We start from the raw sequence: 20957 nt of genomic DNA on the forward strand, positions 1-20957 counted from the left end.
AGGAAAGAATGGGTTTCTTGCTTATTTTCTTGTGTTCCTAAAGGGTTCATATTTAGTGGGGAATTATGGCGGGGACTAGTCGTCGGTGATGTGCCAATTTGCAAGCAAATCCACTGGTTCAGGCCAATTTGCAAGCAAATCGACTAGTTCAGGAACCTGCCACCTCTCGTCACATTGGGATTAGGTAATATGCGTACCCCAATGGCAATAATTCAACCAATCTCATTGATATTATGATTTTAAGTTTGAGTCCCAAGGTTATTATTCCAACTCTTGGACCAAGTGGCTAATTCAAAAAATTAGAGAGTTGGGGATACGGGTTTCATAGTAGAAATGTTGAACTGAATCCATTTAATCCACCTATCATCAAACCCCATTTGTCTGAGCATAGATATGAGATAAGACCAATTCAATTGGTCAAAGTCTTTTTCGACATCTAATTTGCAAAGTAATCCAGCACTGCCTTATCTCATATTTTTTTCTACAAGTTGAATCGGAATTGACAATATACACTAATTGCGTATAAAGTGCATCTCAGCATCTCACCACCATACAACATACGAAAAAAGCACAAAAATGAAACTCCTCCGTGGCCAAACCCTAAAGCCCTTTTTCCGATCAATTTCCACCACCGTAAAATCTCATCACAACGATGACAAGAAGAGCCTTCCAGCAAACAAGTACCTTAATTCATGGACAAAACCTAAAGATCCTAAAGAAGCTGAAGCTAAGCTCGCGTTTTTACGGCGTGAATACGCGAAGAAAGTGAGGGATGTTAGGAAAGAGTACATACATGAAATGGAGGTGCAGAGGCTTGAGAAAATGAGGAAAGACGAAGCGAAAAAGGAAGCGCAAAGGATTGCTAATGAAGAGAGGAAAGTTGCTAAAGCTGCTGAGAAGAAAGCTAAAGCTATGGAAAGAGAAGCTGCTCAACAAGAGTTCCGCAAAACCCTGGTATGCAATTATTTGTTTTGTCTTGTATGTGGGAGAGACAAAGAGCTAGCCTCCTCTTCTCCCTATTTACTAGTATTTGGGTGTCCTCAGTATGACGGAAAGAATGGGTTTCTTGCTTATTTTCTTGTGTTCCTAAAGGGTTCATGTTGAGTGGGGAATTATGGCGGGGATTAGTCGTCGGTGATGTGCCAATTTGCAAGCAAATCCACTGGTTCAGGCCAATTTGCAAGCAAATCGACTAGTTCAGGAACCTGCCACCTCTAGTCACATTGGGATTAGGTAATATGCGTACCCAAATGGCAATAATTCAACCACTCTCATTGATATTATGATTTTAAGTTTGAGTCCCAAGGTTATTATTCCAACTCTTGGACCAAGTGGCTAATTCAAAAAATTAGAGAGTTGGGGATACGGGTTTCATAGTAGAAATGTTGAACTGAATCCATTTAATCCACCTATCATCAAACCCCATTTGTCTGAGCATAGATATGAGATAAGACCAATTCAATTGGTCAAAGTCTTTTTCGACATCTAATTTGCAAAGTAATCCAGCACTGCCTTATCTCATATTTTTTTCTACAAGTTGAATCGGAATTGACAATATACACTAATTGCGTATAAAGTGCATCTCAGCATCTCACCACCATACAACATACGAAAAAAGCACAAAAATGAAACTCCTCCGTGGCCAAACCCTAAAGCCGTTTTTCCGATCAATTTCCACCACCGTAAAATCTCATCACAACGATGACAAGAAGAGCCTTCCAGCAAACAAGTACCTTAATTCATGGACAAAACCTAAAGATCCTAAAGAAGCTGAAGCTAAGCTCGCGTTTTTACGGCGTGAATACGCGAAGAAAGTGAGGGATGTTAGGAAAGAGTACATACATGAAATGGAGGTGCAGAGGCTTGAGAAAATGAGGAAAGACGAAGCGAAAAAGGAAGCGCAAAGGATTGCTAATGAAGAGAGGAAAGTTGCTAAAGCTGCTGAGAAGAAAGCTAAAGCTATGGAAAGAGAAGCTGCTCAAAAAGAGTTTCGCTAAACCATGGTATGCAATTATTTGTTTTGTCTTGTATGTGGGAGAGGCACAGTGCTAGCCTCCTTTTCTCCCTATTTACTAGTATTTGGGTGTGCTCGGTATGAAGGAAAGAATGGGTTTCTTGCTTATTTTCTTGTGTTCCTAAAGGGTTCATATTTAGTGGGGAATTATGGCGGGGACTAGTCGTCGGTGATGTGCCAATTTGCAAGCAAATCCACTGGTTCAGGCCAATTTGCAAGCAAATCGACTAGTTCAGGAACCTGCCACCTCTCGTCACATTGGGATTAGGTAATATGCGTACCCCAATGGCAATAATTCAACCAATCTCATTGATATTATGATTTTAAGTTTGAGTCCCAAGGTTATTATTCCAACTCTTGGACCAAGTGGCTAATTCAAAAAATTAGAGAGTTGGGGATACGGGTTTCATAGTAGAAATGTTGAACTGAATCCATTTAATCCACCTATCATCAAACCCCATTTGTCTGAGCATAGATATGAGATAAGACCAATTCAATTGGTCAAAGTCTTTTTCGACATCTAATTTGCAAAGTAATCCAGCACTGCCTTATCTCATATTTTTTTCTACAAGTTGAATCGGAATTGACAATATACACTAATTGCGTATAAATTGCATCTCAGCATCTCACCACGATACAACATACGAAAAAAGCACAAAAATGAAACTCCTCCGTGGCCAAACCCTAAAGCCTTTTTTCCGATAAATTTCCACCACCGTAAAATCTCATCACAACGATGACAAGAAGAGCCTTCCAGCAAACAAGTACCTTAATTCATGGACAAAACCTAAAGATCCTAAAGAAGCTGAAGCTAAGCTCGCGTTTTTACGGCGTGAATACGCGAAGAAAGTGAGGGATGTTAGGAAAGAGTACATACATGAAATGGAGGTGCAGAGGCTTGAGAAAATGAGGAAAGACGAAGCGAAAAAGGAAGCGCAAAGGATTGCTAATGAAGAGAGGAAAGTTGCTAAAGCTGCTGAGAAGAAAGCTAAAGCTATGGAAAGAGAAGCTGCTCAAAAAGAGTTTCGCTAAACCATGGTATGCAATTATTTGTTTTGTCTTGTATGTGGGAGAGGCACAGTGCTAGCCTCCTCTTCTCCCTATTTACTAGTATTTGGGTGTGCTCGGTATGAAGGAAAGAATGAGTTTCTTGCTTATTTTCTTGTGTTCCTAAAGGGTTCATATTTAGTGGGGAATTATGGCGGGGACTAGTCGTCGGTGATGTGCCAATTTGCAAGCAAATCCACTGGTTCAGGCCAATTTGCAAGCAAATCGACTAGTTCAGGAACCTGCCACCTCTCGTCACATTGGGATTAGGTAATATGCGTACCCCAATGGCAATAATTCAACCAATCTCATTGATATTATGATTTTAAGTTTGAGTCCCAAGGTTATTATTCCAACTCTTGGACCAAGTGGCTAATTCAAAAAATTAGAGAGTTGGGGATACGGGTTTCATAGTAGAAATGTTGAACTGAATCCATTTAATCCACCTATCATCAAACCCCATTTGTCTGAGCATAGATATGAGATAAGACCAATTCAATTGGTCAAAGTCTTTTTCGACATCTAATTTGCAAAGTAATCCAGCACTGCCTTATCTCATATTTTTTTCTACAAGTTGAATCGGAATTGACAATATACACTAATTGCGTATAAATTGCATCTCAGCATCTCACCACCATACAACATACGAAAAAAGCACAAAAATGAAACTCCTCCGTGGCCAAACCCTAAAGCCCTTTTTCCGATCAATTTCCACCACCGTAAAATCTCATCACAACGATGACAAGAAGAGCCTTCCAGCAAACAAGTACCTTAATTCATGGACAAAACCTAAAGATCCTAAAGAAGCTGAAAATGAGGAAAGACGAAGCGAAAAAGGAAGCGCAAAGGATTGCTAATGAAGAGAGGAAAGTTGCTAAAGCTGCTGAGAAGAAAGCTAAAGCTATGGAAAGAGAAGCTGCTCAAAAAGAGTTTCGCTAAACCATGGTATGCAATTATTTGTTTTGTCTTGTATGTGGGAGAGGCACAGTGCTAGCCTCCTCTTCTCCCTATTTACTAGTATTTGGGTGTGCTCGGTATGAAGGAAAGAATGGGTTTCTTGCTTATTTTCTTGTGTTCCTAAAGGGTTCATATTTAGTGGGGAATTATGGCGGGGACTAGTCGTCGGTGATGTGCCAATTTGCAAGCAAATCCACTGGTTCAGGCCAATTTGCAAGCAAATCGACTAGTTCAGAAACCTGCCACCTCTCGTCACATTGGGATTAGGTAATATGCGTACCCCAATGGCAATAATTCAACCAATCTCATTGATATTATGATTTTAAGTTTGAGTCCCAAGGTTATTATTCCAACTCTTGGACCAAGTGGCTAATTCAAAAAATTAGAGAGTTGGGGATACGGGTTTCATAGTAGAAATGTTGAACTGAATCCATTTAATCCACCTATCATCAAACCCCATTTGTCTGAGCATAGATATGAGATAAGACCAATTCAATTGGTCAAAGTCTTTTTCGACATCTAATTTGCAAAGTAATCCAGCACTGCCTTATCTCATATTTTTTTCTACAAGTTGAATCGGAATTGACAATATACACTAATTGCGTATAAATTGCATCTCAGCATCTCACCACGATACAACATACGAAAAAAGCACAAAAATGAAACTCCTCAGTGGCCAAACCCTAAAGCCTTTTTTCCGATAAATTTCCACCACCGTAAAATCTCATCACAACGATGACAAGAAGAGCCTTCCAGCAAACAAGTACCTTAATTCATGGACAAAACCTAAAGATCCTAAAGAAGCTGAAGCTAAGCTCGCGTTTTTACGGCGTGAATACGCGAAGAAAGTGAGGGAAGTTAGGAAAGAGTACATACATGAAATGGAGGTGCAGAGGATTGAGAAAATGAGGAAAGACGAAGCGAAAAAGGAAGCGCAAAGGATTGCTAATGAAGAGAGGAAAGTTGCTAAAGCTGCTGAGAAGAAAGCTAAAGCTATGGAAAGAGAAGCTGCTCAACAAGAGTTCCACAAAACCCTGGTATGCAATTATTTGTTTTGTCTTGTATGTGGGAGAGGCACAGAGCTAGCCTCGTCTTCTCCCTATTTACTCGTATTTGGGTGTGCTCGGTTTGAAGGAAAGAGTGGGTTTTTTCTTGCTTATTTTCTTGTGTTCCTAAAGGGTTCATGTTGAGTGGGGAATTATGGCGGGGACTAGTCGTCGGTGATGTGCCAATTTGCAAGCAAATCCACTGGTTCAGGCCAATTTGCAAGCAAATCGACTAGTTCAGGAACCTACCACCTCTCGTCACATAGGTATTATGTAATATGCGTACCCAAATGGCAATAATTCAACCACTCTCATTGATATTATGATTTTAAGTTTGAGTCCCAAGTTTATTATTCCAACTCTTGGACCAAGTGGCTAATTCAAAAAATTAGAGAGTTGGGGATACGGGTTTCATAGTAGAAATGTTGAACTGAATCCATTTAATCCACCTATCATCAAACCCCATTTGTCTGAGCATAGATATGAGATAAGACCAATTCAATTGGCAAAGGCTTTTTCGACATCTAATTTGCAAAGTAATCCAGTACTGCCTTATCTCATATTTTTTTCTACAAGTTGAATCAGAATTGACAATATACACTAATTGCGTATAAAGTGCATCTCAGCATCTCACCATCATACAACATACGAAAAAAGCACAAAAATGAAACTCCTCCGTGGCCAAACCCTAAAGCCCTTTTTCCGATCAATTTCCACCACCGTAAAATGTCATCAGAACGATGACAAGAAGATCCTTCCAGCAAACAAGTACCTTAATTCACGGACAAAACCTAAAGATCCTAAAGAAGCTGAAGCTAAGCTCGCGTTTTTACGGCGTGAATACGCGAAGAAAGTGAGGGAAGTTAGGAAAGAGTACATACATGAAATGGAGGTGTAGAGGATTGAGAAAATGAGGAAAGACGAAGCGAAAAAGGAAGCGCTAAGGATTGCTAATGAAGAGAGGAAAGTTGCTAAAGCTGCTGAGAAGAAAGCTAAAGCTATGGAAAGAGAAGCGGCTCAACAAGAGTTCCGCAAAACCATGGTATGCAATTATTTGTTTTGTATTGTATGTGGGAGAGGCACAGTGCTAGCCTCCTCTTCTCCCTATTTACTAGTATTTGGGTGTGCTCGGTATGAAGGAAAGAGTGGGTTTCTTGCTTATTTTCTTGTGTTCCTAAAGGGTTCACGTTGAGTGGGGAATTATGGCGGGGACTAGTCGTCGGTGATGTGCCAATTTGCAAGCAAATCCACTGGTTCAGGCCAATTTGCAAGCAAATCGACTAGTTCAGGAACCTGCCACCTCTCGTCACATAGGGATTAGGTAATATGCGTACCCAAATGGCAATAATTCAACCACTCTCATTGATATTATGATTTTAAGTTTGAGTCCCAAGGTTATTATTCCAACTCTTGGACCAAGTGGCTAATTCAAAAAATTAGTGACTTGGGGATACGGGTTTCGAAATACGCATCTAACTCTATCGATATTTGTTGTTCATTCTCTCTCTACACATAGAGGGTTTGAGTCAAAACTGTTGTTCTGTCGTACCTGCAAAACTCATGTTAACTCTCCCACTGCTTCGGCCACTAGGAAATCCTCACAATGTTATAGGCCCAAATGGAGCAAAATAGATGTACAGGATTCATTTTACTAGTTAAGGTTGAGTTGTAGTAGTTGTTGTGATTTTTACTGCTTGAAGTAGCTATTGGGTGATGGTAGTTTTTCTCAAGAAATGATTAACTTCCATCAGAGAGGAAAGTCTATGCAAGTATTGGAAGTTCCAATCAGTTGGTTTAGGATGAGTGTAAATAGTAAGCACTTTTTGTATGTCACTACATTGTTGGATACGGGATATGCCTTCAATTTACTTGCAATTGTGTTATCAAGAAGTGTTATAAGCAAAGTCGATTAATGCATTGCAGGCCTCTAGTTCTAGGTATCCTATGGTTTGAGCTTTGAATATCTTCAAGTAATTTTTCTTTTTTGATGAGATAAATGATTTCATTGCAGGCATCAAGCAGATGCATAGTAGTTACAAAAGTAGAATAGCAAAAGGGCCAGCTCTCCTTTATATAGCTAGTTAAGGGACAGGGAGCTGACAAAGTTCAGAAAGGTAACAGGGGAATCTAATGGAGGTAAATAAACCCAGCTATACAAAAACATGAGGCTTTTAGCTTTTAAAGATTAGTAGGTAGTTGATATCCCATCAAAGCATCTTCTATTCCTTTCATTCCAGATACTCCAACAGATGGCTGCAGGTATCGTTTTGCAGACTCTCTTGATGGCACTATCAACTCTCCAGCAACTCCAGCTTACAAAAACATCCCTGATACTCTGAGGCATGACCTATTTGAGTCCAAAAAGTACTAAAAACATATTACATAAATTTGCAGCTATTGGACACTGTAGAAATAAGTGGTTGTGAGTTTTTGCTTCCTTCATGCACATATACCATCTGTTAGCCATCGGAAACGTCCTTCTAGCTAGATTGTCTTGAGTCAAGCAAGCTTCATGAAGTGCAGTCCAGCTAAATCAGCTGATCTTAGGGGGCAGTTTGATCTTCCATATAAGCTTCCAAGGCCAATGAGCCGTAATTTCATTCTGTGGGTCTAGAAGTTTGTATGCTGCTTTAACTGAGAACTTTATGTTCCTTGTTTCTCCCCAATTGAGTTGGTCTGGTGTTTCACTATTTATTGCAACACTATGAAGTGTTGCTAGTAAGCTTACCAACTCCTCCATTTCCCAATCTTGTATGTTCCTTCTAAGGATGATGTTCCATGAATTTCTTTCTCTGCGCTGTTGAACTGTAGAGTTTGGCTCCCTTGATAACTGAAACATGTTGGGATAAGCAGCCATTAAAGGGATGTTGCCTAACCATTTGTCTCTCTAAAATCTGATATGCTGCCTATTCCCTGCTACTAAGTGTTGGTGTTGTGAGAACTCCTCCCATAACTTGCTTATGCTTCTCCAGACACCAACCCCATATGGCTCTGTTGGGATATGAGAGCACCAGTGGTTTAGCGCTCCGTGCTTGGCAATAATTACATCCTTCCAAAGGCTCTGCTTCTCCTGAGTGTATCTCCATAACCATTTCATTAGTAGACTTTTGTTGTGCAGTGATAGTCTCTAATGCCGAGGCCGCCCAACTTTTTTGGTAACAAGACTATTGGCCACTGCACCAAATGAAATTTATGGTCGGTGCTATTCCCTTTCCAAAGGAAATTCCTTCTAGTTTTGTCCAATTGCTCCAAAGCCTTACTGGTTATGGGATGTAGTGACATACTGTAGGTTGGGATGCTATCAAGCACACTGTTAATCAATGTTAGTCTGCCCCCCATTGATAGGTACTGCATTTGCCAAGTAGCAAGTCTCTTTTCAAACTTCTCAATGACTCTACTCCAGATGCCCTCTGTCTTATATTTAGCCCCTAGTGGGAGTCCTAAGTATGTGGTTGGAAAAGTACTGGTTCTGCAACCCAGTATGTTTGCCAGTTCCTCAACATTTTGCACTTCATTTACAGAATAAATTACACTCTTGAGCATGTTTATATGAAGATCTGAAACTGCTTCAAATATTAGTAGAGTAAGGTTTAGATGGAGGATCTGCTCTCTGTCAGCCCCACAGAAGACCAAAGTGTCGTCTGCATATAGCAAATGGGAGATGTTGACTGCTCTATCCCTTCCTATATCAAAACCATTTAGCCATTGCAATTGCTTGGCTTTGTTCAACATTCTACTCAACCCTTCCATAGCTAGTATGAACAGAAAAGGTGAAAGGGGGTCACCTTGCCTCAGGCCTCTTTGTGAAGAGAAAAATCCTACTAGGCTTCGGTTGATTAGAACCGAATACTTCATAGTAGAAATGTTGAACTGAATCCATTTAATCCACCTATCATCAAACCCCATTTGTCTGAGCATATATATGAGATAAGACCAATTCAATTGGTCAAAGGCTTTTTCGACATCTAATTTGCAAAGTAATCCAACACTGCCTTGTTTCAATTGCCAATCAAGCACCTCATTAGCTATGAGTGAGGCATCTGTGATTTGTCTTCCCTTGATGAAGGCATTCTGTTGACTTGAAACCAGTTTCCCCATCACTCCCTTCAGTCTTCCTGCAAGAACTTTAGCAATGATCTTGTATATACTTCCAATTAGACTGATAGGTCTGTAATTCCTAAGCTCCTATGCCCCTTTTTTCTTAGGGATAAGTGCAATGAAGGAAGCATTACAAGACTTAACCATCCAGCAATGTTAATGGTACTATTGCATAGCTGCTAACAAGTCTGTCTTAATAAATTCCGAAGAACTCTGGAAAAAGGCCATAGTATAACCATCAGGCCCAGGGGCTTTGTCAGGGGCACATGAATTAATGTTTGCTAGCACTTCCTCCTCTCCAAAAGCTGCTTCTAAGCTACTGCTTTCCTTTGCTGTGATGGAAGCAATTCCTTCGAAATTTATAGTAGGCCTCTAGTCTTCTTGCTCAGTGTACAGTTTTTCAAAGAAGTCAAGTGTCTTCCTTTTTATTGTCTCCTTATCTTCGATGATCACATTGTCCACCCGAAGTCTATCTATGCAATTGGATCTCCTATTAGAATTAACAATCTTCTGGAAAAATTTAGTGTTCTTGCTCCAAATCCAAACAAATCAAATGTTAATTGTAGCTCTCATGTTCGCTCAGTTTAGATTAAAACTGTACATATTCCATCTTATAGCCACTCAAACTTGGACATTCAACAGTTAGCAAGGGGGGTTGTTATCCCTCTAACAAGTTTTTCAAATGTTTGATATAATCTTTTGACGCGTGGGTGGTTTATGTAGAGCCTCTAACTCATGTATACATTCATTGTGATTCCTTCCTTAATAGTAATTTATCACATTGTGAGCTATATTTGTTGTATAGTGCCGCCTCTTCAATACAGATCCATACACGATGAGGTACATGCATTGGAGCCTTGTTTACTAAAACACCCCCTAAGTGAGGCAAATTGGCTAGGGCTCTGTGTTTTGTTTAAGGGCTTTAACGCACCTCAAGCGAACTTTTGCCAACATTGTTGGTGATCTTTTTTCATCCCTTTTTTGGAGACGATACATACAGTTCAATTGTAAGCAAGAGTGTACTCTGTTATAGCGTTGAGTATATCTGAAATGCATATAACTTTGCTTGCTAATTTTCTCAATATAGTAAAAATAACGTATCCCGTGCATGCTTAATTATTATGTTTGCAGCTTAAAGAAAGACAGGGAAAGCTTGAATACTGGAGGATGAGGGAAAAGAACTTCTCAGAGAAGAAGAAAGAGAAACAAGATCTTCTTCGACGGCAAAGTTCCATGTGGATTGATGAAAAAGAGTTGGAGAAAAAAGCACTTGAGGCTATCGTTGATACTATTCAACTTTTAATTGTTATTCTTCCTCAAACGATTTTGGTCGACTGTTGTTGGTAGGACTGTTTTGAATAAATTCCAAGATTTTGGACAAGAGGAAAGCTGCTGATTCTGACAAAAAGACTGAAAATTCGAAAAAGAAATATGCTGCTACCAAGGCCTCTACATGAACTTTAGTCCTTTGGTTTATCCCCCATTTTGTTTCTAGGATAGAGTTGTAGGATTTGAACCCCATTTTGGTTGACAATTCTGTAACTGCATTACAACTCCAATGGCATAGAGTGATGAAAGGAGATGTTTTTACTCATTTGTTTCACTTGAATTAGTCAAACTTCCTGAATAGCTTGTTGGGATTATGGAACATTTGAAGAAATTTTGTCATAATCTTGATTTTTAATTTCATGAACTACAGGTTTGGTAATTGAAAGTAGAGTGGAACCAATTGGAGTACTCTGCTTACCTACTTCAACGTCAGTTGCATCTATATATACTTTTGGTTGTCGGAATAAAATAGTTTTGTAGTAGTTCTTATTCAAACAGATTTTTGCTGGTCTTTAGACTGTTCCAGAACCATTAAATCATGAAATAGACACATTTTTTTTGGTGGGTTTTCTTCTAATCTTGACTGACATATTTTCCTGTGAATGTTTTGGTGATTAGTGATGTGATCTGGTAGAGATATCGAACATTTTGTTTACTATAAGTGTATTACTACTTATATAGAAGCCGCTAACGGGAGGAGCTTAGGGTTTTCGAAATTTCAGATGTAATTGCTATTTCTTCCAGTTTTTTTCTGTTTTGACACGTTCTCCAGCTTCACGATTACATCAGACTGATATCTCCATAATTTTGATTTCAAAGGTATCCCATTTTGCTTCGTCGCTTCATTCTTCTCTGTACCTGGTCAGTGTATTGCCTGTAGAGTTGTTAGGTCAGTTTTTGTTTTTGCCATTTCTCCTTTCTTTATCCCATCTTTTCTGATTATCAACGTTATTTAGATTTAAGATTATTATGTTTAGTTTTAATTTGAAGAATGTTTTCTTCTTATGTTTTGAACCTTGCGATGGAATTTTAAGTTAATCGGTGATTAATTATTTCACCTTTGTTCTGGTTCGCTGGTTGCATGGATTGTCCTTCATTTCCATCTGTTTTAAGTCTTTCAAAGTGCAGTGACAATGGATTTGAGTTCATTGTTATCTGACATCCGGACCTGCGCTAGAGGTGTTTGAGAAGTTGCCCCAAAAGAAGAAACTACTAATCTTTTTGTCTCTGTTAGAACGCTCGTGAATCTAGATTGTCTGACCAAAAATAGCTTTGAATAGGATGTTTCGAAAGTTAGCCCAGCCGTGTAATCTAAGAGCTTAAAAAGGTGATGCATTATGCTTAGGATATGTGAATACAATAAAAAGAATGAATTAAATTATGGTGTTAAGTTATAAATATTTTTGCTTCAGATCACTTTGTCTAAAAAAAAAAAAAAAAAAAAAAAAAAAAAAAAAAGATCTTCAGTTTCTACATGGCTTTTTGGATTATGATATTCAAATTGTTCGTCTTACCGTTGGTTTCTCCATTACCCATCAGTGTTTTGACCCCACAAGTTCCAAAATTTTTATCTCACGGGATGTAAAATTTTTAGAAGATGTTTTTCCATTTGAAAGAATGTTTTCTCAATTAAAACAGAAATTTTCATCTTTACAGTGGGAAAACATTCTTCCTCAAAATAATTCATATCTACAAGGAAATACACTTGATAAAACTACCAGCCAGTTGCCCCCCACTATTCCACTAATGCGAGACACACGCCAAGATACATGCTCACTTCGTGCCGCACAGGAGAACTACCCATGGACAGATTCTTCCACACCTCAGGAACCAGGTAATATTCATACTACTTCCTCATCCTCTTCTTCTAATCTATCTGAGCGATCCCCTACAGTTGCTAACCTACAGCCCCACTTCGTATTCCAGAGCCCACCACCTGCCCCCTCAACTCGTTCTACCTCCATGAATCGCCGCCCACCAATTACTCACGTCTATCGGCGTCGCCCATACTCATCACCTGTATTGCCACCCTCATCCCTCAATGTTAAAGGAGATGTGAGCACTCGCACTCTTAATTTGCCTCACCCAACTGAACCTGTTGTTAACATTCCCCATATAGAGCTACCCAGTGTGGTCACCAGGTCGCAAAACAACATCTTCAAGCGACGAAAAATTGTTGACTACACTGCCCAACTCAACCAACCTGCACCCTCTATACCTGTAACTCACAAGCAAGCACAAAAATTTTCATATTGGAGAGACGCCATGAACATGAAGACTGAATTTGACGCATTAATGAAGAACCAGACTTGGGACTTGGTTCCACCAGACCATACCAGAAATGTTGTACCTTGTAAGTGGTTGTTTCGTATTAAAACTAAGTCTGATGGCTCCATTGATAGGTACAAAGCACGTTTAGTTGCAAAAGGCTTCACTCAAAGGCCTGGGATTGATTTTCACAAAACATTTAGCCCGGTGGTTAAACCCACCACCATTTGTACAGTGCTCACGCTTGCTGTACAGAAACATTGGCCACTTCATCAGATTGATGTCAACAATGCTTTTCTTCAGGGGGAAATTAATGAGGACGTGTATATGTCCCAACCTCCTGGCTATGAAAATCCGGATCATCCCAACTATGTCTGCCATCTCAAAAAGGCAATTTACGGACTCCGGCAAGCTCCCAAGGCCTGGTATGATGCACTCACTGATTCTTTGATTCAAATGGGGTTCCAGATGTCTGAGTGTGATAATTCTCTTTTTGTTCTGCACAACATGGGGGTTACTATTTACATTCTGACTTATGTGGATGACCTTATAATCACGGCCAGTGATGAAACACTCATTCAATGTGTCATTGCCTCTCTTTCAAACAGATTTTCTCTTAAGTATCTTGGTCTATTACACTGTTTCTTGGGCATTGAAGTACACAGGGATGTTGATGGGTTGTTTCTCAGTCAATCCAAGTATATAGAAGAGGTGTTACATGATACTCAGATGCACGACTGCAGAGGTATTCAGTCGCCTATGAGCACGTCTGAGCAACTGCTGGTTAATGATGGGGCACCTAAAACTGATGGAAAACAGTACAAGAGTGTTCTTGGTAAGCTACAGTACCTTTCGTTTACCCGACCTGACATCACATATTCGGTAAACAAGCTTACTCAGTTTAACACCTCTCCTTCTGTACTTCATTGGAAGGCAGTTAAACGTATCCTTCGATACCTTAAAGAAACATCCCAGTATGGTATACGTATTTCTCCACAGCAATCAACGGCTCTCTGTGCCTGTGCTGATGCTGATTGGGCAGGTGACATCAACGATCGCCGCTCGATCTCTGGGTACATCGTTTATCTAGGCAGGATGCCTATCTCCTGGTGTTCTCGTAAGCAACCTACCGTCTCCCGCTCCTCCACTGAGGCTGAGTATCGTGCCGTTGCTTCTGCCTTGTCTGAAACAAACTGGATCACTCACCTGCTCAAAGACCTTCATGTGTCCCTCTCTGGTGCTCCAGTAATACTTTGTGATAACCTTGGGGTCACCTACATTGCTGAGAATCCAGTACATCATACCAAAATGAAACACCTTGAGGTTGATCTTCACTTTGTTTGTAACCAAGTCCGCAGTGGATTGGTCCAAGTATTGCACGTCCATTCTGCTGATCAACTTGCAGATCCGCTCACCAAACCACTGTCCAAGCCAGCTTTCCAGCGAATGCTTCCCAAGTTAGGCGTTGTCTCTTCACGTCTAACTTGAGGGGGTCGTAATAGCACAAGAGAATTACTGTTTTAGCACATGAGAATTACTGTTTTATTACTGCTGTAACTAATGTTTTACTGATGCTATACTTCTACTCAGAATTAACATTAGATTAGGATTAGGATCCTTCAATTAATTTAGGCATTAGTTTTGTATCAGCTGCTGCTTATCCAGTCCTATACTTTAGGAGTTAGTTTAGGACAATTAGTTTATTCCATCTGTATATAAACTCCATTGGAGTCTCATCAAATGATATATACTTTTTCCACTCTACTTCTCTGCACTTATAATTGGAGTAATTTGCTTACCTACTTCAACGTCAGTTGCATCTATATATACTTTTGGTTGTCGGAATAAAATAGTTTTGTAGTAGTTCTTATTCAACCAGATTTTTGCTGGTCTTTAGACTGTTCCAGAACCATTAAATCATGAAATAGACACATTTTTTTTGGTGGGTTTTCTTCTAATCTTGATTGACATATTTTCCTGTGAATGTTTTGGTGATTAGTGATGTGATCTGGTAGAGATATCGAACATTTTGTTTACTATAAGTGTATTACTACTTATATAGAAGCCGCTAACGGGAGGAGCTTAGGGTTTTCGGAATTTCAGATGTAATTGCTATTTCTTCCAGTTTTTTTCTGTTTTGACACGTTCTCCAGCTTCACGATTACATCAGACTGATATCTCCATAATTTTGATTTCAAAGGTATCCCGTTTTGCTTCGTCGCTTCATTCTTCTCTGTACCTGGTCAGTGCATTGCCTGTAGAGTTGTTAGGTCAGTTTTTTTTTTGCCATTTCTCCTTTCTTTATCCCATCTTTTCTGATTATCAACGTTATTTAGATTTAAGATTATTATGTTTAGTTTTAATTTGAAGAATGTTTTCTTCTTATGTTTTGAACCTTGCGATGGAATTTTAAGTTAATCGGTGATTAATTGTTTCACCTTTGTTCTGGTTCGCCGGTTGCATGGATTGTCCTTCATTTCCATCTGTTTTAAGTCTTTCAAAGTGCAGTGACAATGGATTTGAGTTCATTGTTATCTGACATCCGGACCTGCGCTAGAGGTGTTTGAGAAGTTGCCCCAAAAGAAGAAACTACTAATCCTTTTGTCTCTGTTAGAACGCTCGTGAATCCAGATTGTCTGACCAAAAATAGCTTTGAATAGGATGTTTCGAAAGTTAGCCCAGCCGTGTAATCTAAGAGCTTAAAAAGGTGATGCATTATGCTTAGGATATGTGAATACAATAAAAAGAATGAATTAAATTATGGTGTTAAGTTATAAATATTTTTGCTTCAGATCACTTTGTCTTAAAAAAAAAAAAAAAAAAAAAAATATATCTTCAGTTTCTACATGGCTTTTTGGATTATGATATTCAAATTGTTCGTCTTACCGTTGGTTAATTGAGCTGTCTGCTGCTCTCAAGAGCTATAATTGGTCTTTCCACTCACTATGACAGTCACTTATCTTCCTTTCTCTTCTTTCAACTGTAAGTAGAATTATAGTAGGTTAAAGCGTCAACTCTTTTAACTCACAAATAAATAACAGTCTAGAATAAAAGCTACGCTGGAAACTACTCTTTGTGGAAGTAAACCAGTTTCCTGTTCTTCTCAGGAAGAGTATCTTAAAGCCGCAGCTACTACTGCCTACATTTAGGAGGGCTAATTCCAAGTCACATATGACCGTATGCCGTAATTTAGATGTCTCACATAGCTGAGTGTATGAACTGGAAAACATAAACATAGAATGTTATGTCGAAGGAAAGGTTTTCTTTTGAAGCTCAACTGCACATTGAAAGCGCCGTGAAGGGCAGCAGCCTCAACTCATACTGCTTTTTTATGCTTGCCTTTTTGTTTGTTGCTTTAGTAATGGTGCCTCTTATTTCCCCCCACGGATACCAGTCTATACATTTCTTGTCTCAAAGTTTCATCTCAGCAGCTGGTTTGGCTGAGCAGGGATGCTTGCTCTTTTCTGAAGAAGGCATTAGTCCTGCAGATTATATCGTATTCAAGTTGTACATAAAGTATAAAAAAACTATAAACTACCCCATGGGTCAGGAAAAATAGGAACCAACAAAAAGTAAGTTAGCTCATGTAAATGCTTGGAAGAATGGAGTTCACCAACTTCGAGAGGTTGTTGCTGGTATAGCCAATAGATGCCTTCCGTAATGAAGGATTAGAGAGGAATTTCAGAGTGCTATTGTCATGGTGAATGCTAAAAGAATTGATGAACCTACTACTGCGGAGCAACTTCCAAAGTATTAATTGAGTCTGTTGAATTTGATAAACTGATTTTGGGGTTTATAATTTGTAACCTTTTTGTCTTTCTTTGTAGGAAGCAAGTGATTGATTGTGGTCAAACGGCATATCCAGAGGTTAGTATCATATATTGTTGTCTCTCATTGAAGCAAAAATCAAGAGTAATTCAAGACATTCTGATTCCTGTATCTTTGTACTATTGCTTCCCTGAAGTGTCTGGTTATTAGAGTCTATAGTGCTTGGATAGATAACCAATCCTAGTATCAAGCTTATTGGGTGGTGCTATTAAGATTTTTCTTTGTGGTGCCCTTTTCTTTTCCCAAGATTCCAGAAGAATCAGTCGAAGAAATATTCAATGGTTACCTCTCTTGAGATGTTTCGACCAGCTCTTCTAAGTATTTCGTCTTTAAGGACATAAAGCACGTGGGGCACTGAAAAAGTGTCGCTTTTATCAAAGTAATCCCTATCCCCATCCCCATCCCCTGCAATTGAGAGATACTGTTTTCTCTCTTAACTCTCTGTATCATCGTTGCCACCGTTCCATTTGTTTGTATTTTCACCTAGTTGGGGGCCCAATATCTAGTAGGCAATTTAATATTACGTCCCTTATTCTGGTCAAAGGCTTTTTGGCTCGATCCATAATGGGGAGATAATACCTCGAAAGATAACCTTCCCAATTAATTCATGCTGGCAACAAATAAGAGAAATGCAGTAGATGATGCTCTAAGACATGAAGGGAACCGGATCTCTTGGAGTATTTCTTTAGAAGGCTTTTTAGGATTGGGAGTTGAATGAGGTGGAATCTTTGGCAAGGCTTTATAGCCTTAAACAGTTTGGTAATTATAAAGAAAATTATTTGCACAGTTGGGTCAAGCAGATAGAATGATTTGTAAAGTTTCACCATCAAAATGCTTCTTAGTCAAGTGTTACTGTACTAATACAGATGCCTTGTTCAATGGTGGAGAGCTGAACCCCACGTGGTAAGCTATGTGGAGTTGCTCAAACACGGAATAAAGCATCATGTGTTGCATACTGTGTTGTCTGGAAAGCGATCCTGAATTCCTGATAGCAGACAAGTTGCTATCTGCCTGGGAAGAGAGGATGAATTGTGGTATGTTACCATTGTCAATTAAAAAAAAAAAAAAAAAAGGCATTGTGGTGAGTTGGTGTTGCATGTGCCCAAAGCATGGATAGGATGTGGATCATCTTTTATTGCACCGTGAGATTGCTTCAGAATTTTGCGCCTTAATATTATACAAGCCTCCTAGTGTTATTTTGGTCAGGATGTAGATGATCTTGGAGAAAGAAAGATTCTGCCAATTGTGGTGTGGCAAAAATATGTATGTCTATCAACTATCAAGTAACCAAAACGGAAAATACAGAAAAAAACTCCAGTCACTTTAGTGATATAACTAGCATCCTTCATCTGTGCAATCTTTGCATATTAAGAAAGTCCTTGAGTAATGGTTGGATCAAAAATACCAGGAAAGCATCAAATAAAGACATAAACACAACATGATATTTTTATCCACTCCACTTCTACTCAATACAAGGAAGAAAGCATCCTTTATATAGGTGTAGGATTTCTTCCACAAGTAAATGTCAAGAAAGTGGGTAGCAAAATTAATGTTTAGTGGGGTAATTAGTAGGAGATAGTGTTTTTGTGGTTACAATAGTTACAAGAATGATGTCATAACAGTTACTCATCATCATTTAAAAGGAACTCCCTCCGGATCAAAAAAAGAGTCCACTTAGCCATTCACACACCTCTTGAGAAACTACTCACTCCTAGAAAAGAATATGTAAATTGACTAAACTACCCCTAATTAAATAGGCATTGGATTTGATCACATATCACTTAATAGGGGCAAATCTGGAAAGATAAGGTTAATTGTTCCTTGATTTAATTTGTGGACACTTTTTTTGACCCAAGAAAAAAAAGGCTAAGTAGAAACTTTTTTTGATCCGGAGGGAGTAACAAAATGGACCTGGATGGTATCACCCTTAGATAGAATACCTTCCATAGCAGGATCCTCACTTGCATACACTTCCCATGTCTTTTGAATTTGCCTATGATGCATCAATCCACCTCTCTCATTGTTGAAGATTTGTTTCTACTTCTGGTTGTTGGTTTGTGCACAGAACTTATTTTCTCCCTTTACTAGCTGCTAATTCTGTCTCAAATGCTCTTCAGGACCCGACAGTTTCGATATCTTACGGGGACACTCACAAGCAACAATGTTTTTAATATGCAATAATGCAGCTCAGGGAATCCTGTCTTCGTTTTTCTTCAAGTATGCAGGTGAGGCCTCTCTTACTTATTTTGGCTTCACAAGTAGATTTTTGGCTATTATCAATGAAGGTAATATGATATATTTTCGAAGATTTGATTGAATTATTAACATGGAACCTCTTGCATAAATATTAACATGGAACCTCTTGCCTAATTATTAACATGGAACCTCTTGTTATGCACCTGACAAGATTCATCATGCTTACATCCCGTCTAACCATCCCATTTATATTCCACAAAATGTGGTGTTTTATATTTCTGTTGTATGTGGACTCGAGCTTTTTCCTCCTTAAATTTGTCCAACTTCTGCGTGCCAAAAGGGGTCGCTTCATTTTTTTAATGAATCTAGATTCCTAGCTCTTACCAGGTAGGTCCAATTTCTGGTAGTAGCAACATGCAGATTTCATTTTCTACGGTGGTTTGTATTGTCTTGTAAATTTATTAATTAAAAGCATTAACTAATCGCTGTTTTGTTTTACTTTTGCAGATTGCTTGTAGTAGGAAATTTTTTATGACTTGCACTTCAGATCAAAAATTGTTTACTTTTCCTTTTTTGGTTATTGCTTTCGGAGGAAATATCTATGACTTTCACTTCAAAAATTGTTTCCTTTTTTTTCTTTTTTTTCGTCATTGCTTTTGGTAGGAAATATATTTATTATGACTTTCACTTCAGACCAAAGAATTCTTAATGCAGGGAAAAGATGAAAGTAGCAAAGTTGTATATCAAAATTAAGAGCAGTGAAATTGATTATATTACTAATTTGCCTTGAACTTTGAGTCGAAGAAAAAACTTACCCACATTCGATATTTACATTAATGTAATGTGTACATAGTAGGTGCTTTGACATACACCACTCTCACTAAATCATATGTAATTTGAAAGAAAGATAGTTTGATAAGCAAGCATGTTGGTCGATAAGAAAGATATTTGAAGCAAGAAATTTTGTATCCCAGATGCAGATTCAACCTAATGGCAAGAGTATGATCAGGCAGATACATGACTTTAGTGGATCATTCTCTACTCTAAGGGTAAGCCTCAGAAAGCTCAAGTCTTCAAACTGGTTTGCACTGAAGTCACATATGCCATCTGGATTGAGAGAAATGCGAGAATATTTGAGAAGCAAAGTAGAAATCGGGAAGCTATAGCAAAGGAGATTGTGTATGTTGCATGTGTTGGAGCTAATCCTAGAATATACATTGTAATTCATAGTTTTGAGTTTCTAGTTAGCTTGTGTGATGTGTATTGAGATATTAGCATGCTGTGTATAGTTGCTATTGGTTTGTAATTCTGCACTTTGGTGATTAATAAAAAACTTTTAATTACCAAATATATATATTACTTAAATTGATATCAATTTTTTTCCTTAATTAATTAACAATTGTAAATTGATATCATTTGATCTAATATTCTATGCGGATAAGTTTTTAGTACAAAATTAGTGTAAAGATAGGGTAGGATTGCGAATTTTTGGACCACTTATTAATATTCATTTCAAATGTAATTGAGACATAACTAAATTCTAATGCGGAAACAGAATCTGAAGAAAAATAAAAATTCCCTAAGCACAAAAAAACTCCAACAGTGTATGCTGAAATTCGAAAATTTCTTACATGAAAAATTCTAGGGTGTGCTAGAGTTTTAAAACCCAATGGGTATGCCTACTTATTCCCTTTAAAAAAAAAAAAAAGGAGCAAATCTTTTTATCTTTTAGTGGTTATTGCTTTTCGAAGGGATTATCTTCCTTATGATTTCCCTTCAAACCAATTAATCCTTAATGCAGAGTGGAAAAGAAAGGAGCAAAATTGTAGCTCAAGATTAAATGCAATAAATTGATAATAATTTTAATTGCCTCAAACTTGCGTTGGAGATCAAACTTATTCACACACATAATAAACATCGTTATCACTACCAGGAGTATTACGGACTAGAGTTCTGGCTACGGATTCGGCAAAATTCATTAATTTTGACATAAATTTAATATTTGTGTTAAAAATTCACTTAATATGTATAAATAATTTATTCAAAATACAATAAACGGTAGGCTTTTGATTTATTCTTAAGCACTCGTAGCACGAGGTCAATTCATTTGGTGAAATGGTCAAATGACTCAAATGAGCCAAGGAATAATTGAAGATATTTAAGCTTTAAAGTGT

At 38.3% G+C, this 20957-nt stretch overlaps 2 protein-coding genes across 2 annotated transcripts in view; both read left to right on the forward strand.

The window, feature by feature from the left end:
* The window catches only part of LOC132613587 (CMP-sialic acid transporter 3-like), a 91242-nt gene that overhangs the window by 54573 nt on the left and 15712 nt on the right, over nt 1–20957 (forward strand). The window lies entirely within an intron of this gene.
* Nucleotides 577–10876, forward strand: LOC132612670 (stress response protein NST1-like). Its single transcript, XM_060326785.1, has 2 exons — nt 577–954; nt 10294–10876. Exons 1-2 carry the CDS (start codon nt 577–579, stop codon nt 10507–10509), a joined length of 594 nt encoding a protein of 197 aa, XP_060182768.1. The 3' UTR covers nt 10510–10876.

The sequence above is a fragment of the Lycium barbarum genome, chromosome 10, assembly GCF_019175385.1.
Source record: "Lycium barbarum isolate Lr01 chromosome 10, ASM1917538v2, whole genome shotgun sequence".
Taxonomy (NCBI): domain Eukaryota; kingdom Viridiplantae; phylum Streptophyta; class Magnoliopsida; order Solanales; family Solanaceae; genus Lycium; species Lycium barbarum.